Source organism: Cyrtonyx montezumae, unplaced genomic scaffold (genome assembly GCF_038088225.1).
Source record: "Cyrtonyx montezumae isolate F1298 unplaced genomic scaffold, pur_monq_1.0 scaffold_17, whole genome shotgun sequence".
NCBI classification, from domain to species: Eukaryota; Metazoa; Chordata; class Aves; order Galliformes; family Odontophoridae; genus Cyrtonyx; species Cyrtonyx montezumae.
In genome coordinates, this window is record NW_027071903.1 from 3,111,067 (window position 1) to 3,133,098 (window position 22,032).

Genomic DNA, 22,032 nt, shown 5'->3' on the forward strand with positions numbered 1-22,032 from the left:
CCCCACAGAGGCAAAACTGTGCAGGCCGCTGTGTGCACTCTCACGTGTGGCACATATGACTAGGGAAAAATTTTAACAATCTCTCTTACTTAGAATTTATTCCCATGGCCTAGCAGAGACTGTGTGTTGTCTCCTTCCCAAAAGAAGACATTGCCTTGCAAATCCTCTCTAAGTTGACATTAACTTCAGCCTTCAAAAGTGTGACACAAACATCATTAAGACTCAAAAATAAATGGAAAGGATATTAGCTGTAAGTAGGAATGTAAAGAAAAGTCTGAGGTGATGTGAACTGATTGGCTGTAATCTAGGGAAAGGTTATGTGCTTCTAAAAAATTGCCTACAACTACTACATCATCTAGAAGAAAATTCTGTAGAAAGAGGGAATCAATTGACCTAAGAAGACAGCATAGAAGTGCCACAAGGCGTCCAAACCAGGCAAACAAAAATAAACCAGTTCTTTAAAAAAACATGTCTTCAGTGTTCCCTCAATGACAGCTCTATTCATTTTTTGCTAAAAGGAGTTTTGCTAAAAACAAACAATAACAAGAAATAAACAAAATAACCTAGACAGTGCTTCCATCTTTCATGAATATATTGAATTGCTCAGCTAGGAAGCTTTTTCAGACTCGGAGTGCAGCCCAACTACAAATACGATCGTATCAGTGTACTCTGGGTCTTGCTTTAGACCTTTAATCCACTTTTTACATTGCTACTAAAGGGATCCTTCTGCAGGTATAAGCAGGAAAAAAAAATTGGCTTACTCAATAAAAATATAATCAAAGCATTCAAATTCACAAGCAAACTCTTGGACCAGATTCTGCTCTCAGTCAAGATTTGTAACTCTGAAAATGGAACAAAGTTCAGCTCTTTTTGCTCACAAGTGCAGATGTAGGCAGTCTGATTTCAAAGGATTAAGATCTCTGCATCCTTGGTGCCTATCTTCTTCAATCAGATTCAAATCTACAAAATAAATAGCAACCCCATTTCCCACACTGTAGGACCACTGCAAATATTCTAATACAAAACAAAAGAAAAAAATTACAGTAAGAACCTCAGTATTTGGACACATTCATTCTTTCATCATTTCGCTTCACTGTTCCTTTAACTCTCCTTTATCTGTAATGTTGGTTACTTAGTTATAGTGAAATTTCAGCCTTTCAAATGTCCAAACTGCAGATGTGCAATGCAACCTGCACAGAATCAAGCATATAAATATAAAAATTTTAACAGTCTTCACAGTAACTATTCAGTCTGGTAAGAAGAATTACTCATCATACCAGTTGCTACCAACATATCGGTTACTTTCTTTGTCCTGGGTTACTTTTCAGCCATGTGTCTGTACTGGAATAAAGACTAGATACTGGTACTGGAATAAAGACTAGATTGTCAAAGACTTGTCTGGTCATGTAAGGTGCACAGATGTAAGAATTATCAACAATGAGCTGAGACCCAGCAAGTCATGGGATCCTGCAGGACATTTGTTACCTCCATTTCAGTGGGTAATTATGCCTTTTAGCCATCCACGGAGACTATGCTTGTAAAAACAGTTAACCATTTGAGCCACAGAAAAGTTCATATTGCATTTTTTGTTTGAATCAATGAACATGAAAACTGACACTCCACAAGACAGAAGTGCTGCATAGTGAAGCACCAAATCCAAAAGGTGGCTGCCCATGCCAAAATGAGATAAGTGAAAACTACAAATCCTTCTGTGAGTAAAAATGCCATTAGCTTGTCTCAAAACCAAAACGAAGTGTTGCCTTTTGACTCACGTAGCAGCAAAGAAGGCCTCCTTTCCAGTGCCTCCTTTTAGCACTGGGCAGCTGAACATAATATTCCTAACATGCACACCAGAATAGAGAGACAGTAAAAATAAATCAAGCACAGGCAAGCTTTGCTGCTTTGTCCCTAGCCACAAATGAAAGCAAGGGGAAACAAGTGTAATGTTGGCTTTCCTTTTGAAGAAAAACAATCTCCTTTAAAGCTGAAGCAAGGTTAAGCATTTTTCCCAGTTACAGAAAACACACAATACACATTTCTCATGAAAAAAACCTCCCGAAACTCAGTTATCACATTAAAAGGGGTTCTTGCTTCACATTCTCCTTTTTACTTTTTTTTTTTTTTTAATACATAAAAAGGTCCTGCAAACAACCTCTGCAGACTGCAAGTCAGAATCTTTTGATCCTCAGTAAAGGCAGGATGCCTGATATTTTCATGCATCTTTCTGGGAACAGGCAGAATGGGAAAGACATCACTTCTAAAATTACCACCACAACTTAAGATCCAGCACTACAAGTTACAAACAACTGATGTCACTAAAAAAATATAAATATACAAAATTGTGCTTATATTATACAATAGCTACAGAAAATTCAGGAACCTATTAAAAATGAGGATGCATCTCAATCAACACCAGCAAACACAATCAAAAGAAAGCACTCACTTCACCTATATCACATATTATGTTTATACTACCAGGAATCATTGAGCTTGCTATACATACAGTTTCTTATAAAAGATGGCATGCACTTCATGAAAACCTGGAAAATCTCCTTTACATTTTAACGTGTCATGAACTGAGTATCTTCTGAGCATACTCAAAAGATGAACTGGGACAGAGTGCAGAGGTCAAGGAAGTCTTCTTCGTCAACTGCACAAAGGTCTAGCATTGGGCAAAATTCACAACACTCCACAGAAAAATCTGCACAAAGGAGCTCTTAATTAGTCAACATAGTTTCCCTAGTCTACCAATTTAGATCCATATATTTGTGAACTTTATTGTCATAAGCATGTTGTTCTTATTTACATATGCAATAACACAATCCAGAGTCATCAAGTCACCAGGAGACTGGTAAGTAAAGCACAGATATATAGGAACAGAAAGTGAGGAGAAAGTCTCTAAATTAACCTTCTCAACAATGTAAAAAAGTGTGCTTTATTTTAAAATAACACAACTTGAACACAGTTTGGGATTTTTCCTTTGTTTTCTAAAATAACTGGTATATACGAGGCAACATTCCGATTAACTGACTAAAAAATACAGATGAATAACTCACATTACTGTATTTCTCGTGAAAACTAAGAGTTTCAGTTTAGCAGTGTCTACTTCAGGCTTTTATCAGCACTAATTTCCAGGAAAAAAAATGGTCGTAAAATTCAGAACAGAGGGAAAGCAGACCTTAATTAAGCAAAATGTTATCTCTTTCTATTATAATGAAAGCAAAGTTACAGTTATATTTTTACCAAGATTTTTCCCCACTTAATGAAGACATTATCCACGAGTTTTCAAAGTCACTTTACAAAAGAGCATTCAAGAGACATTAAAGTCAGCTTAAACTAAAAAGTCTTTTTGAAGTCAATAAACAATAAAAAGAACAATGAAAAGACAGCCTTTGATCTCTTCTTACTCTAAAGTCTTTAATTTCTGTTTTAATCTACTAGATGCATTAAGTCTTGTTTTCAAATATTTTTCATCTGCAAAGTACAGTAGGCTTGCCTTGATTTTTCTATTCATATATATTCTTACTTTAGGAATGTACAGTTCTCATTACCAAGGACAGGTGTCAACTCTAAGCTCTCCCACTGAAATAAATAGGAAAATAAGTTTTTAAATGATTTTTCAGTCTCTTCTAAAATTTCTTTTAAAAGAAAGAAAATATGTAAAAAGAAAATAGCATCTTCAGCTTTGAAATTTGTGAGAAGATCAAAGACTATAATGCACATAGATTTTTCAAAGGATAAATTATTAACAACAAGGGCAAACACATACTGGTCAATAACATGGTCAAAGATTATAAGTTAAGAGCATCTTTCTATAGCAAATTACAGTTAATCTGACTTCATTGTTTGCAAGAAATTCCAAGTTATTCATTAAATTCTGAACAGAGCTTTTGAAAATGCTCATTAGAGAAGCTGTGAATTGTGACAAGATCTCGATCAGGTTCAGTAGCTTGGCATTTTAGCATTTCCTCACTTCTGTTTATCCTTTTTGTGCCTACAGGAGTGCAGGATGTAAATAGGAAAATACAGAATTGCAATGAAAAAGAGTGTGGAATGTCGGAAGGCAGAAACTGACATTATTTCCCATTGTGCCACTGATTTATTTTTTGGAGCATCTAATACAACCCAGCTAGGATGGGCAAAAATTCTCTCCATACCTGTTACGTAGAAGATGTATGCGAGATACATACATTTCTTGTCAAAAGCACAATTCTTGCCTTATGCTTGCGAAGATACTTTTCAGATGTGAGGGACAGAAAAAAGCCATGTTACGAGTGGAGCAACCTTTCCCTTTCACTGCCATGCACTGTTAACCCAGAAACCTTCTGATAACACAGTAAGTGATATTACTGCCTTAGTTTCTGTTATTATTTCACAGACCAGCCTTCAACTAAAAATGCAGTGTTCAAAGGATTAATGGCGAATTCTGGGCCTACACCAATCTCTATTAGAATGTCACCACTTTTGGGGGGACAACAAAAAATACCCTACTTTTTCATAATTCTGCCAAATGAAATTATTTTCCACTTCCACTTCTTGCTGATCTGGATTTATTTATTTTCTTAAAGAACTATATTTATTTCACAGAGACAACCAATTATTCAACAAACAAATTATTATTTTTCCATTTCTTCAGTGGGATATGAACAGGAAGACCCGAGCATTCTGACTCCAGACCAGAGTCAACAGGAGTCTAAACTTTATCACTTTTCAAACAATTTGTTTCATTTTGATTTAAATAAAACAAAACACTGCAAGAAGATCTTTACAACAAAGAAAATAACCATGCAGAAATGTAAGCAATGGCTTTTTCTGACAGGAAACTAATCAAAAAAGACAAAAAATTGTACTTTTCTTAGGACAGATACACTTAATAAAAAGAATCAGACTGAGAGCACTTTACTACGTTCAGACTAGCCTTGTATTGATTTGGATGTGCTATGAACCACATTATCTCATCTACAATAAGCCATTTACCAAGTGCAATGATCTATGGGCTAAAAGGCTTGGATTTTTAGTTCTATTGTAGAGTTTTTGATGAAATGGTAGATCAGCAGAGGGTAATACTATAATAAGATTGTGAAGGACACGAGTGTCAATATTAGGGAATTAGAAAGTTTGGCTTGCTATTTTCAAACCTCTTGCTGTTCATTTAATAGCCTCGTACCTCTTTTTCTAGACTAATTGCATCTGTATGTTTAGCAGAGGGACAAGCCAACATCCCACAGGGTGTCAAGTTCTCAGGGAAGAGCTCATCCAAGAGAAAATACTTTTATTTTGCAAGAAACAAAATCACCCATCGGAGCACCTGGCAAATGATTGGTGATGCACACACTGTAATTATATAAGGGTCCAAGTTATTGTTCTACTACCTTACTATTACCATTTGACAATGCAAGTTTCCCCTGCTGCACAGGGGATTTCAGCAGTTTGCCTTAAATCAGATGTAACACATTTCGCATCAGAAACATTTTCTCTTCCTATATGCACAGAGGCTGGAAAACAAGGCTTGTGACACACACAGAACACATTTGGACGAACACTCCCACGCTTTCATCTGTGATTGCTTCCCCTCTAATCGTCAGCTTTGACCATTTTTTGCACATGGAAGTTCTCTCCACCTGCCACCAGGAACCACCACAGAAATCTCAAGATGATTCATTTATCTCCTGTTCTGTGTTAATGTAGAAAAAAAAAATCACACTTGAAATCTGCTTCCTTATTTTTCAGTATTGCATTTGGATTGAAATAGGGAATACTGAACTTCCTGGCAGTGATACAATAATTTTCCTACTTCTCAAATTATTGAACAATTCATGCCAAGATAATTTCGTCCTGAAAGCAGTTGCTTATGGCTAGTGTGGACTCAGAAGTATGTGAAAAATGTTACAGTGCAAAAGAGATTTGCTATCCCATAGGCATCATCAAAATAATCTCTCTTGTTAGCAAAGACATACAGAACAAAAATGTCAGTGGCCTCCAGTAGACAGAAATAAAAGCCACTATTTAGTGAAAATTAGGTGAAAAACAAAGCATATTTATGAGATTCTTTTATCTATAGTTCTATGGCAAATTTTACCACATCATCTCTGAGTAAGACTGACAGGTTACATGCCCAAGTAAATGTACTAAAGACATTAGTGTCACTTTAAAGCAACTCAAGTTTTGATGTCCTTTTATTTTTGTTGTACTGCTGCTATTAGGATGCAGTGCCTCATTTTTTTTTTAAAGGAAAAAAGGAAATGTAACTAGTTCAGGCTACCATGTAACTTTACAACAACTGACACCAACTATAAAATACGCCAGTTTGTATTAAGATGTTATTGCACCTTTCCAGTTCTAATCGCCAATTATGACTCTATTAGTCCTACTTGGCAGTTCATCTGCTCCTGCATCAGCTGAGGGGGACTTGGAGACGGACCTCTGATCTTCTTGTTTCCGCTCCAGCGAGTGCTCAGCACAGCGGCTGTCATCCTGAGACATTGAGGAGGTAAGGCATTGCCTTTTCTAAGATAACTACACCTGACCTTACAACAATTTACTGAGGAAATACCTGCCTAATGGCAGTGTGAGCGCAGTTTCTTTTACACTCACAACGGCCCTGCAAATTAGAGACAACAGGATAAATCTATGACCAGCTCACTAGACACTTCATTAAATCACTGTTCCCTTGCCTTGTAGAGCACTAATAGAATCACAGCCCTCGTTAGCTACTGAATAAAAGATCAATCACATTCTTTGAGAGCTCTTGCTACCAGCTTCCAGAGGAAACAAGGAAAAAAAGAGACATATTTAGGATCATCAGTAAGATTCTGAATGGCCTCACTGCAAGTTGGTTAAATTACCTTTTCCACAACTGACTCTGAGTGTAATACTCTGAGGAACTTGTTAAGGCTGCTTTCAAAAGCTTCTATCTAATATATGACTACCAGGCCCTGGTCAAAAGTTCATAATGTGCATATGTAAAAAGGTACTAAATTGCCTGAGGGCTAAAACCAGAGGAGTTTAATTGCAGCAAAATGCTGAAAATGGTCTGTTGAGGGTCTTTCTATTGGGATACTGCTGGCACTAGCTGATTGAAGTACAGCACATAAAAGCCTTGCAACAATATTTCCTTAAATGCAGCTGAAACTACCAGCACTTCCTAGTGCATGTGTGGTGTGCCAAGAGGAATAAAAAAGAATCTTCGCTAAACAAACAAAGATTTAAGGATTGATAGAATTCATAATTCAGAAGTGTGTGGATAAAAGGAAGAACTGAGCAACAGTGAATACTTGTCAATATAAGTCATGCCATGTACTCCACGTGTTGTTAAGGTGGGAAGAGTACATATGTAAACATACTTAATTGGCAGCCATCAAGATCTGCTGCACTGAAAACCAGAAAACAGCTTTCACCAATGTATTTATGACCACCCTAGGAAATTCTGGAAACAGTTATCTGTGAGGCTAAAGATTCCTATGCTGAGCCTGAAATCTAAGGACTTGTCCTTTGCAGTAATCTGAAAATCATTTCTCTTGCTATTTACATGATGAAGAAAATTCCATAGGGAAAAAGAAAAGTACAATATTTTTCTGTGAATCTTTCAAAATATACTTCTTCTACTGAAAAAAAAATCCCAACAATATTAATTCACAGGAAAAATAATGGACATCATCATCAGGAGGAAACAGCAGTTTCTTCACTTAAGTGTATTACATTTGTTTAACATAAAAAAAAGAGTATTTCTTTTGTAACTAAACAAATTATGAATTTTTTAACTCCACACAATGAGGAAGGGTCATTTGATTAAAAAAAAAAAAAAGCTACTGTCTTCAAATTTTGTTCTTGCTGTGCAACCCTATGTTTTACTACTCAGTATATAGTTTGCTGATACCTTGGGCAAAACAAAAAGTTACAGATATTTAAAATTGTTATGGTAAGATTTTCCTAACTTAAAAAATATATATTGTTTAGCATTTAGAGGAATCCTTACTACTGACACTGACAAGTTTTCTGATGGGTTTTCTGTTCCATCCTGACAACAGAAAAAGCATTCAGCTGTGTGTTCAGCTTTGCAAACCTTAGATATACTTGCACAGTTTTTGATTTTACAAGACAAGCGAAGTCTGTGCTGTATGCTAAAGGGCATAATTAGCCTGAGACAAAGGCCATTTAAAATACCACATTGCTGTCAATTGAGTAAATATATATGTGATGCAGTAGTTTGATAAAATGACATTTTATATTTAAACATTTCCTTGGCAAGAAAGCCAAAAGGAGACCAAAAATACTACATCTCAAGTGGAACTGTTAGCCTCGTTGATATTTTCTGCTATAATTCCCTTAGAAGTTAGAAAATCATATACACTTCTCATCAAAGGATTAAAAACTCAGGCCATATATTTTTCTTACAAATACAAAACCACTACTTTCAGTGAGAGAGCTGGGAAAGAAACTCACTTTTTACACACTAGCTCAGAAAACAGCATCAGTGTAGCTCTAAAATCACGCAACTCATACTAATATCTTTCTTCTCGGCAAAACAAGTTAACTCACTTTTAGCTTACATATGATATATGACTTCAGTGGAGAAATTCCCTTCCTACAAGGTACAGGCTGCCCAGTAATCCTTTGCAGACCTTCCCTCTGCTCCTTTAATTAACAGTGTTAGATCAACAGTGTATCAAGTGATCAGATGAGACGAACTATTTGACATAAGGAGACGATCAGATTCTAAATGACACTGTTACAAAGTCATTATCATAAAAACCTGCCAAGACAGTTGTTTTATTTGAAGTGCTAAATGAGTTTTCTTGTACTGGTAGTATTCATCATAAAGCAAGTTTGACATTTCAGGACAACATTTTAATTGTAGTGCTGTTCAGCGCTAAGAAATACTCATACCAAGTTTCTAGCAATATGAAGAAAAAGCTGATTACATTCATTAATAGATTACAGTGGCAGACAAGGTGACCTTAAGAGAAAAAAACAACGAAACAACCTACATTCAAGAGCATTGAATTAAAGTGAAAAAAAAATTAATCCTAACATTTCCAAGTATTAGTGTACTTCAGCTTGATATCTTGCAGTCTTCCTCAGTGGTGCCCTCAATAACGGCAGTACAGCATTCAATCAGAAAACTTAACTGCGTACCAGTTCAGCAGAAGGATTTTCAAATTTTTTCCTTTTTGTTTTGTACCCAAGGTGAGCAAATACTTTCGTGACCAGTTAAGCATCTCTCCAGCCATTTGTATGTGCAGCCATCCATTATTAATGTAACAGGCAAACAGTGGTGGGATCCAATATGAGTAAGCTCATAGCAAGGTTGAACTTTTATGCCTGGCTTGAAATTCTTCTGAATTAAGAACAATATCTATTGCATATACATTAAACTACCATCTCAGATGCAGAACATTTATGAGAAGTCCTTTTAGACAAGTCAACTCTACTACAGCTATAAAAGATGAACCCACAGTACTGTCAAATCTGCCTTGTGTATTCAGGACAAGTAGATCTTGATTTCCAAGATAAACAATTATTTCTATATCTCAGAAATGATTATACTTTTATATAAGATACATCATCCAATATTGCTATCTTTATCTCATTTTAATGTGACGCTTTTGAAATTAATAAAATCCTTAAATATCTTCCATAGATTTTTTTTGGCAAGCATAGAAGACTGTGCTATATCCACAGTGATATTTAGTAATTGCAAAAATATGTTGTCACTAAAATAATGGATGAAATTCGACTATGATGTTTATATTTACTGTCATCTTCCCTTGTAAAAATGAAAAAATTGATGCTACTATTCTAACAACTAGAGACAGCAAAATAGAGACTGGAAAGTATAAATGCTGCAATATTGTAAGGAAACTTGAAAAGCTAAGGAAATTCTGAAACTCTCTAATTACAAATCTTCACACAGATTATAGCTAAACTAATGTGCACTGGATCATTTGCTATGCAGATCAACACTGAACTAAGCACGATGTTCACTTTTCTATACAAAAACATACATGCTTTTTTTACCCAGAAAAAAAACTGAAAACTAATAATAATAATAATAATAAAAATGATGATTAAAAAGAAAAGAACTACAGAAGAAATTCAGGATTTGAACAGGATTTAACTATCTTCCTCCATAAATACCAGAGAGTGGTATACAGTGAAAGGTACAGAACTACAAAACACTAGTGAATATCCAGTGGAAAAATTAAAAACACTCTTCCTAGGACAGCCTCAGCAACCACAGACCATTTCCCTCCATGAGGGAATCTCGCCAGTGCTCCAAGCTGGCCAAGGAACATCCTGCTTTTTAAGTCTTGCCTTTAGAAACATGAAAATTACTACATTCACATACATAACACACACAAAAAAGCTACATGCCTTCCCTCACATGTACATCTGGAAAAAAAAAAATAGGTATCTATTATGTGTATACAGACTCAAACATACTAGAATAAACTTTTGAAGAAAAAACTGACACCAGTAAGAAATACTGCTAGTATCACAGCAAGAAGTCTCCCAGAAGCCTAGATGGACACATTTTACAGACTCACATGTACATTTGCACATTTTCAATAGTTTTCTTGCCAGGAAGTTTTCAGGAATGTTAATTCACTTATGCAGCTATTATGTCCAGGGCATGCCAACGTGATGATGAATGACATGTCACACAGAAATAAATAAATAAATAAATAAATAAAGATGAATCGATTTTTCAGGAAAACAGACTCTGTGTTCACTGATTCAGGAATATTAAACATTAAAAAAACACATATTTCTCATTTATATAGATACATACCTACTTACATACACATACACACATACATATGTAAAAAGAGTGAGAAAGTACTGAAAAAACATCATGTAGTATACTGTGTTTGATATACTGTATTATTTTTGGACATTGAAAATATACTTTTTTAATGACTTTGCTCTAAAACACGGAACTTTCTAGCTCAGATTACTTGGACGCTGTCACTATTTACTCTTCCATCTTTTTTCTAAAGTCAGAAGAGACTTCCCTGAGAAATTCAAATAAATAAGATATCCAGCTGCACAAACACTACACATTCTGTTAGATTACTTTGGCTTCCTAAGGAATATTTGACTTTCTCTGAATGTAAATGATTAAAGAGAATCCATCATACAAAAGTGATTGGTGAACTGTTTAAAGTGGTATGGCACCTCTTCAAAGATGATAGAGGAATGAAAAGACCATGTTATGGTAAAGTACCTCAGATATCCAAGGAGTTCTAGAGGAATGGTAATGTCACTAAGCACTGCGTCCTCCAATTAAGGAATATTATGTAAATGATAGCTCTGTAAAATAGGTTCTACACTGTATTTTTTTTAAACAACTTGATATTTCATCTATTCTAAGCACAGCCAATAAAAGCTTGAGGTTTCCTGAACATCTGTCCATTCATAACTTCAAAAAATGTAAAGAAAGATAAACCATGTTCTAGAATCCACAAGATTTATATTGCTCTGAGAGTTACACTTTCAAAATGGTACAGGCTAACAATGCACAATTATGTAATTCAATGAGTTTTATTTACCATCTCAAATCAAGGCATATGAACCTAACTTTAAGAGTTCAAAGAGACAAAAATTAACTTTTGCTCAAAAACCTTGTTTCTCTGAATAGTAGATGTGTAGATCAGCAGTTTTGCTTTCTTTTAAAGAGCTATCTAGAAGTTTTAGCTTTCTAAAGCAAGATTTGGACAAGAAGGTCCCCAGTCCAAAGATTAGGGATATAAGAGGAGTTTGAATGTGATTCTTCATTTTAGCACAAAACTGAAGATGTATATTGGGAAAACATCCTCAACAACAAAAAACACTAGTGAAAAAGGGTTTGGATCAAACTTCAACAAGAAACCTGAATTAGCAGATGAAAAGCACACTAACAAAGCACAACTACTGAGTCAAGCCATCAGCTCATAAAAGCCCTCATCTCTCCACCACTAATCCATTCTCCTTCGACAATATGGCAGATTGTAACAGTTTTAAAACACAAATTTGCCATTTTACACCTTAACTCATATTATTTCTTTTTCTTTTTTTCTTTTTCTTTTTTTTTTTTTTTTACTTGTCACATAAGCACCTCACAGTCATTCTCTCACTCCCCCCTTCCCAGTGGGATGGGGGAGAGAATGAAAAAAACATAAGCAAAGTAGAACTCGTGGGTTGAGATGAAACTATTTACTGAGATAGAGAAAAGGAAAAGCATAGTAGTCAGACAACACACAGCTATTGGTCTATCCAAACAGTTAGAAATCATTAATTTAGATGAGTTTTCAAAGTCTGCATTTTTTAATTTGCCAGGTAAGAGCACAAGTTTTATTGCTGAGAATATTTGAGACTATGAACTTTTTAGACTATCTGCAGAAGATCATTTGATCATTATAAATGAACTGTATTGCCTTGACTCTGCTTTTAATAAGAGATACCTCATTCATAAAAATTTTATCTCTATTATTCTCTTGTTATTAAAGAAAATGAATAACCCTGTGATTTATGTGCTAGCTGTTAACTAAAGAGGTCTGGATCCTACAGTTATTTACAACAAACTGTCTAAGTGACCTTGCTCAGGCACACAAATGAGAAACCCTGGGGTAAGAGGCAGGATTGAGACTCTTCATCCACAGTAACTACACAGACTGCAACCAAAGGGTATGGGAGTGCAGCGAGGGGTCTCAAGAACACCACTGAAAGGATGAGGCAAATTTATAATGGCTTCTCTAGTGATGACATACAAAAGTAAAGGGAAGAAAGATAGGCTAAATTTCCTGTTTGGCTGCTTGTCACTGAAGCACCCCAATGCTCACACAGAACTGAAATTTCTTTCCTTATGGCTTCTCAAATATACTCTGTGTAGATTGGTGCTAGATAACAGCTCAGAGACTGCATGGCACCTCTGCAGCAGCAGCAAGCTCTACAACTTATGGCAAGTAAAAGAGAAGGAATAAAAAGAAAAAAAGTAACTTGAAATCTTCTTTTGTGCACTACAAAACAACATATCTGAAAATTTACAGTGAAGGAAAGTCTGAGACTTTCATCTGAGAAAGTAATTACAGACAAATCACACCAGAGCAGGAAAACAAAAAGAATTTTAAGGATCTTTCATTAAGAACTCAAAATTTTGTTTGTAAAGGAGGTTACACCCACAAATTTGACACCCTCAATTTTCAGAAAGGAAGTTTTTTTTTAAACAGTGCAATTTGAATCAATAAATGAAAATAACTAATTGAATGTGAGATTGACTTTCCACAGATTTCAGAAAAGGAGATTCTGTTCTATGTTTCTGACTACCTATGAGCCCAATCTTTTCCAGATTTCAAGCCAGAGAGCAGACTGGGGTTGGATGTGAGGTTGCACAGATTAGCATTTGTGGGCAACACAAACCTGTATGCAGACATTCCACAAGGTGTATATATAGCTCCCTAATTCAAGAAAGTTTTTTCAGGCTGAAAATAGGAAAATGTGCTTTTTAATTTCAAATTCTAATTTAATTACTTGTAACTTAAAACGTTACGGACCAAACTTATGCTTGCCTTACAGCCCACATACTTGGCAGGACATTCTGAAATTCTGCAAGGATCTGGGGAGAGAGGAAGAAATTCCTTACTTCCCCCACAAAACTCCGGGATGTAACAGAGCTGCTCCACAAAGAGCTTCAAGGGTGTGCAGGACATAGCAAATTCCTCAGCCACCACTCTCCCTAAGCACTGCTCTGCACAAAGACCCTGAGTTGGTCTGTTTGGCCTGCGGATAGGTTTTCATAATGACTTTCCATTCCTGTGGTGATGGTTATGGGGGACAGATTTAATTTACCCTCACATTTCATGCTACACTTACTTTAGCAGGAAGTTAAAATAGGAAGGTTTGATAATAAGCTAGTTTACATGATATTTTATTATGAGATAGAAAACAAATTCTAAGCATGTGGAAGAATTTTTTACCGTCCCTCCAAAATGATTAACAACTGCTTTGGGGTATTGCTTTACCATCCCTTCACAATCAGTCAAATTATTCTCCCACACTTGCCTTCTTTCTTTTTACCCTATGCAGCCCATTTTATACTTTGACAGTGTTCTGTGAGGAGGCATATACTGTCAAGGCTTGGCACAGTAACTGTCCCTCCATGTTGCTAGAGTTACACTCCACAAAGCTGCGTGTTAAAAAGGAGAGCTGTTGCTTAGCATAAGTTGAAAATTTACACTCTAGACATCAATACATGAAACCAGGAGAATTCCACGTGTGATTTATAATCTTTCCAGAATAAATAACACGCTCCACAACAGATGCTAATATTCAGTAGACAGTTAGCCCCCTTCACGCTTTCACCTTTTGCCCAAACTTCCATTTGAGAAAAGAAACTGTCATTTAGATCAAATATAAACTGAGAAAGTCTTCTCCAAGTGAACTGCCCGTTGCTTTTCAAGAAACCCCATGAATTTTCAGAAAAGTCCTACACAGGAAACGTTGACCAAATTCTAGTCTGAAACACACATATACCCACCCTGCCCAAGAAGTTGCTTCTGAAGTTGCACATGCACAGCTGAGGGCAGAATTTGGCCTGAACTGTGAATTCAGTAACAGAAGCCAAGAGCAATTCAACAAAGCCCACACAGATCTTTGGACAGCAAAAATGTTTAGCTAAAGAGGGTAAACTTAAGGGTTATTCTAGCTTCTTCAGGGAAGAACAGAGGAGAAGGAAAAGAGATGATAAGGCAGACGGCCTTTTATGGGCTTCTATCAAAGCAAACAGATGTGAGTGACCATTAAGAAGAAGCAATACATCTCTGTAGGTGAAGATTCATTTCTTGCCAGAATTGCATTTCTAAGTTGATGTGCAAATCATCACAAGAAATTTAAGTTTAGGCACTTTCAACACATGGCAAAAGCAAAACCACTGAAGCAGCTGTAGGCATATGGGGTTCCACCTGCCCACATGAGCCAATCACCTAAGACACTCCTGGAAAAACATCAAGAACTCATTATTTTACATCACCTAAGACATGCAGAGGACTATGGAATCCTTAACAGTATTCCTTATAATTCTCAATAGCAAATACTTTAAATGCAAACTCTAAATCTGAAAAGCTGCTGTATTTTGGAGAGGAGATGGAAATCAAAGTATAGATCAAGTATCACACTGAAGAATTAAGAGCAGAATGGTCTTACTGTAGCGAACTGGAGGGTTAAGGGTGACAGGTTGAGCTCTTCTAGTTGTAATTTATCTCTCAGCAACAGGACCAATGTTTTATTCCCAACCATTAAAAGGACATAATACATCTGCTAAAACTCTAGTACAACGACTGGCTTTGCACTGCAACAGGAAATGTAACCCAATAGTCTCAGCACTTCTACAAACCATGGCCATTTCTTAATGTAAAAGGATTTGAAAATTTAGTTCACTGAAACATCTGTTAAGCTCTTGCTACTCCAGCACATGATACTCTTTCTGCTCTGTAACCTGCCAACAAAAATATTTGGTTCTATGTAAGACCATCGTAAGTGTGTGATAATGGCACTCTGCTTGTTTTACATGCCATTGTACAGTCACAAAATCAACTGCAGGTGACATTAGATGACACTGATCTTAAGCAGAAAACTTATGATTTATTTAATTGTATTCTTTTCTGTAACCAGCAAAAAAAAAAAAAAAAAAAGGACTCTGAATGACTAGCATTAATTCAAAAGAAAAAAAAAAGCTACCTCGTTCTAGAACTGAGGAGAAAGAAAAAGAGGAGAAAAGGAAAAAGAGGCTGACGAAAAAAAGAAGAAACAACCACACCAGAAAAAAAAGTCCAAAAGTCTTAGATCAAATCAACTGAGCACCTGCATGGCCAATGTTTGTGTTCCTTTCAGAGTTTCCCTTCCAATTTGTTATTTACAGTGGGCACTTGTTTCAATTTGCACTTAATTATATTGTTAGCTTCTCCGATTTACTGAGTAACTATAAAGAGGTAAGTAAAAGAGAGATCCTTTGAACATTAGTAGAGCTGCAGTTACTACAGTAATAAAACAGCAATTTATTCACAATTATTGCTTTCTGCAAAAAATACTTGTTCTCCAATTCTAACAAATCCTTGTATATTTTAGGTCTTGAAGGGGGGGGGAGAAAGGTTGAAGTCTTTCAGTTTCCAGCACTCTACTTACTATAAGTACGTCCTTTACACCTATATCCATCAGTAATATCAATATTGTACTGTGTTTCAAAAGCTCCCAGACAGCATTCTGTGATTCAACAGAAAAGTTATTTATAAGCATCACAAACAAATCGTAATTTTTATGCTATAAGCACTCAAACAGTTTTAGAAACATAAAGTTGCATTTCTTCCAGTAAGATATGAACCACTAACAAAATCAACTGAAATTATATACTGAAAAGCCTCATACTTGAAAGAAAGACTAATCATACCACAGATTCATAGGAAGGAAGTCTAAACCGAGTTGCCTATGACAGTTAGATCAGGCTGCCCTGAGCCTGGTTCAACCTGACCTTGAATATACACAGGGACTGGGCATCTACCACCTCTCTGGATAGCGTGTTTCAGTGTAAACTGAAGCTGTACCCAGGTGTAAGATCTTGCACTTGGATTTGTTGAACTTCATAAGGCTCTCCTGCCCGAGCCTGTCTAGGTCACTCTGGATGGCAACCCATCCCTCAGTCACGTTGATCACACACACAGCTTGGTGTCATCCACAACTTGCTGAGGGTGCACTCAATCCCACTGACAATGTCACTGATGAAGACATTACAGAACGCTTGTCTCAGCACTGACCTCTGGAGGATGCCACTCATCACTATCTCCATGTAGACACTGAGCCACTGGCTGCTATCTAAGTAGGTTTGTTCTTTTTAGGAAGTCCAGAGTGTAAGAAGGATAGCCCACAACACTATTCCTTAAGTGGGAGCTGAAAAATTACCTGACTTTGTAAAGTGTCCTAATTATTGAAATTGGGTCACCACAGTTACACCAAGTAACAGCAAACAGATAAAAACGTTTGACACTAAAATACTGCTTCTCAGTGCCTCAGGGTATCAACTAAAGCTGAAGAGCTATCAGCAGCATTTCCTAAGCTAAATCCTGTCATACTGAGTATCCCAAGAGCCACGTGTCAGAGGCTGCGTGACCTCTCCCAAAAATGGAGATTCATACTACGTAAAAACAGGCATTTCTGGAGAAAATATTACATCTCTGGCAGCCAAGGTGGAACTATTCAACATTCAAGAAGATATCTACATTTAAAAAATGTTTTCAGATACATGCTGTATACTTGTTCATTCTTGGAAATAAAACAGTTACAAAAATGCTATGATTTGCAGTAGAGAAACTTCACACAGAAAACTTCTAAGAGCCACAGAAAATAATGACAACTAAGTTGCAAGCACAAAGTCTTATGCTCTCTGTAGCAACACAGAGCCTGGGCAGAACATAAGAATTATAGCAACTAGCAGGGAATCAAATGTACTTTCTAATTTTCTCCTGCATGTAATTTCATTTCCAAAAGAGATGTAACTGTGCATTAATCTAACTATCCATCATTATCACCAAATGTAGTAAATCCATCTTTGTAAAATACAAATTGAAGATCTAATTACTTTTTGTTAACAACTTTTACTACAAAAATAGTTGTAAAACATCACAGTTAATATCTACAATGTGCAACTGCTGCCAGTATGCACATGTGTGTATGTACATACATTTGCATATATATGTGCATGTGTGAATGTGTCTGTACAAAGTCCAGGAGCCCATACAGTTCAAAAGAACTTCACACTGGCTCCAGCAGGGTTAAGCTCTCCAACTGCCACAATAATTCAGTAAAGTTACCACCTCAGAGCTTAAAACTAGCATAGATATATGTGCAAGGCACCTTCCTGAGCTGATAAGTCTTACCTCTTTTCACACAGACTTCATATGGATCTCCTAGTTCCTGGTCTGGATCCAGCTCAGTAGTAGCTACTTGAAATGTTGCTGCATCATTCTGCATTGTGCAATGCAGACATCCTTGCAAATCACATGAACATACAGTTCATAACCTCAAGATTGCAGCTTCAAGCTCTATGGTAACTATTCTGACCACAAAGCTCACCTAAACTCTGAGGTGAGATGCCTCACAAACACTGAGTAGAAGCCCACAGTCACATCCTCAGCAAAGTCAGCAATAAGGTTAGTGATACAGATTAATATATAAAAATGAATATCATAGTGATTTTCAAGACCAATGTTTATCCTCCCCATATCCACCATCAAACATTCAAATGGTCTGTGAATTATATACAAGCACAGATCAGAGAACTGTAGGAGTTGGAAGGGACCTCTAGAGGTCATCAAGTCCAACCTCCCTGCTAAAGCAGGTTCCCTACAGCAGGTCATACAGGTAGGCAGCCACGTGGGTCTTAATTATCTCCAGAGAAGGAGACTCCACAACCTCTCTGGGCAGCCTGTTCCAGTGCTCTGTCATTGACAGTAAAGAAGTTATTCCTTGTGTTAGTATGGAACCTCCCATGTTCCAGTTTCAGCTTGCTGCCCCTTGTTCCACTGCTGCTCACCACCAAAGGATTTAACTGAAGCAATCAGGCTTAGAATAGAGTGCACTGTTCTTCATGCTGGTATCCTTTGTACTGTATTTTGTATTCTCTTCTACATACCACTCATAAATAAGACACTATCTATCAAAAAATCTTCCAATGTAAAGACTTCAAAATGAACATCAGTTCGTTTCATTTCGTTCCTCAGAGGATAAGTTCACATGGGCAACAAACACAAAAAGTTCCTCTGCGAAAGTATGTCAGAGGAAATAAAATTAACAATTCATAAAAGCTCCACAGACTGTTATCACTGTGTGGTGATAATATACATTAATCCATTCTCAGGAGAACTTAAAGAATTTGTGTTATAAGCTATCTTTAACTCAGCAAAGACATATTTGTAAAAGTTTTGATCACAAATCATGCTACTGAAATAATGACATTATTATTTGTCTCAAGGTGCCAAAATGCTCACTTACCAAGTGCACAGATGTACGTTGTGGATACATACTTGCCACAAAATGCAGGATAGAAGAGTGAAGACTCTTCTTACGGGCTCATTGTTAGTACATCCATCAAGTTCTGCACGGGCATTAATTTTTAAATTTCCCTGACTCCTAGCTGCAAATATTCAAGGGATACCCCCTTCCACTTGTTCCCCTTCTAGGAATACCATTCTTTGTCACAAAAAAATATAAATGGATAAGAAACAGTCTACAACGTTAAAAAGAAGCCAATTCTCAACAAAGTAAAAGTTATTCTTGGACTCCTTAAAAGTACCCTGTGTCAGAGGATTAAGAGATATAAGTAACCTCCTCCAAGCACTGGAGACACTGAAATATCTTATATAATGAAGCTAATAATATAATATAATAATATATAACATATAATATAATATAATAAAACATTTGCTATGAAAGAATAGCATAGCCTTTCACTGCATCACTGTCCCAAACCAAAATCCAGTGTAAAGACAAAGGGAAAACCCCCACTGCCTTTAGTGCTTTAAAAGAATCAAGAAAATCATTGTTGTTACTTTTAAATATGAATGAAGGTGCTTTTACCACTGAAAGCACTTTCCCTCAGCCATTAATAATGTCTGTAGTATCTTTTCTAACTAGGACATCTGTTTACATAAAAAATGCAGTCAAGCATGTTCCACTTAAAAACCAAAGAAGTTTTTTGATGTTTTACATACATAGTGAGTAGAGCAGTAACTCTGAACTACCCCACACCTAAAATACACAAATACCTTAGTCAGAACAAGTGAGAATCATATATTCAAACATGGGAGACACTAAATCCATCCAACACAGTACCTTTAAAGCAGATTGACAAATTTGATCTAAAATGGTTGAAGTAACCTTTTCTAGACCACTCATGATCTTACCATTGTTCGTCATTAAAATCAAGGTTGTAGTTATAAAAGGCAAAAGGTCAAAGCAAATACATACATCTGGAATTTTATAACTTTCCTCCAGTGGTTTGAAAATTGAAGATGTGTAAAATACTGTTAAGTCATTCACTTACCATGGATTTGGTGAAAGGTCGAGCCAAGGTAAACAGCAGGGTATACAGCCACCAGTTACGATGGATGGAGGAGTAAATCATATTTCCAGGATGGACTGAGTTAGACGTCACCCCATGGGGAGAAAGGCGTCGGTTCAGCTCGTTGGAGAACAGTATATTGCAAAGTTTGGAACGATTGTAGGCCAACATAGCCCAATACTCCTTCTTAGATGGAGAAAGCAGGCTGAAATCGAGTTTTCCAGAGGAGTCTTTAATTTCTGTAAATCTAAAAAACAGTAAATATACCTTAGATACCCCAGAGTTAATTTTGCTCTCGTTAAGAACAACATAAAATGTAGATAACTAAGCAGAACTTGGCCAGCATCAAAATAAAACAACAGTTTATTTGGCCCTTGCAAGTATGTACTGGAAATCACTCAAGGCTCAAGGAATAGCCCCACATACATAGCAGTAAAATTTCTGAATGATTAGCTAACACAAACAGTAAGTAAAAAGAGTTGGGAAAAAAAAAAGCATTAGTGATTTAAAAGCATTGTATAAACTTATGAATTTCATTCTTTTAAATCAAAAAAGGAAAATTTGCCATCGTTCCACAAAAGCACGATTAGCTTGCAAGAAATAATGTAGGATAAAATAGCACTGTTTTAGAAAGAGAGAAAAACAGCATCCTTCCATTTCATCTGTTCCCCTGATTATTTCATCATATACTGAACACTTTCATTTAAGTGTTCGAGTAACTATGGATGAGTCTTACTGCCTCTTAGACTCTTTTAGATTAAAAATTGATGAATATAAAGGGGTTATAACCTTGGTAACTTGCCATCAATAGTCTTATATGTTTAAGAGACAAACGTAAACAAAGCCAAAATGAGTTCTGGCAGAGTATAATGTTTTTAAGTATACCCATGGCATGGCTGAACACAAATCAAAGTAACTAGTTGATGTTTTTTAATTGGGTCTGACAGAGTCATTAAACACCAGCTGTTTGTTTCTTTTTTTTTTTTTTTAATAACAAAGTAGAACAAAGTAGGGAATGTTCTGAAGACTTTTAAATGAAGAAAAGGAATTTTTCATATAGTATTTTTTCCAATTCTTACAATTTTGATCGATCAATTTACTAGATTATCTTAATATTAGAAAATAGTACTATATTTAGTTACAGATTCATGTACAGATTCATGTTCCACCCAGAAGAGCTACTAAAAATAAAACAGATTTAGCAAGCTCTTTTTAATACTGAATTTTCAGAATCAGCTAGGGAGAACAGGGATAAACATAATTATAGTACACACTGGAAAAATGTTTTAAAATATCTACTAATTTTGCATCTCATATCCAGAAACAAAGAGATCAGCTGGAATTTCTACATCCATTTTGAGAGCAGGACTATAATACATTTAGAGAAAAGCAACTGCAGTATTTGAACTCAAGAGGAACCCAGAATGTCCTATATCTTGCAGAATTGGCCCTTCAATTTAAACAACAACAACAAAAATTCTCTTCCACAGAAATTAACTCTCTGAAATTAACAGGGCTATTCTGGGAGGAATTTCCTATATTCATTCCTCAAGTAACCACTTAGGACACCAAAAATAATCTATAAATAAAATACTTTTTGTGTACCATACAATGGAAGCACACAGGCATAATTTGAGTCCTATCCTTCAAGTGAGTCAATCCTACTTATGTTGGCAATCTCATTGAATTCAGTAGGATAAGGACTGTACAATCAAATTAACTACACAGAAATAAAGAAAGAAGGAAAGTCAACCCACTTATTATTCTGATTTTAATATGATGTGCTTAGAGTACGGAAAGCTTTATTTAAACACATTGCATTTGTGCTGAATCCAGATAAGTATCTAAAAAGAATGAGTAACAAGAGAGGCAAATAAATATATTGCCTTGGAGCAGCCCAGTATAATATTTTTTGCAAACATGGGACTTTATTTTCCCCCTAACAG

The 22,032-nt window shown here is 36.0% G+C and overlaps 1 protein-coding gene across 1 annotated transcript in view; it reads right to left on the minus strand.

The window, feature by feature from the left end:
* WWOX (WW domain containing oxidoreductase) overlaps positions 1–22,032 on the minus strand; it is a 465,049-nt gene that overhangs the window by 326,194 nt on the left and 116,823 nt on the right. Inside the window, exon 8 of the mRNA XM_065733128.1 lies at positions 20,069–20,333. Coding sequence (XP_065589200.1) covers positions 20,069–20,333 — 265 coding nt within the window. The remainder of the gene's footprint in view (positions 1–20,068; positions 20,334–22,032) is intronic.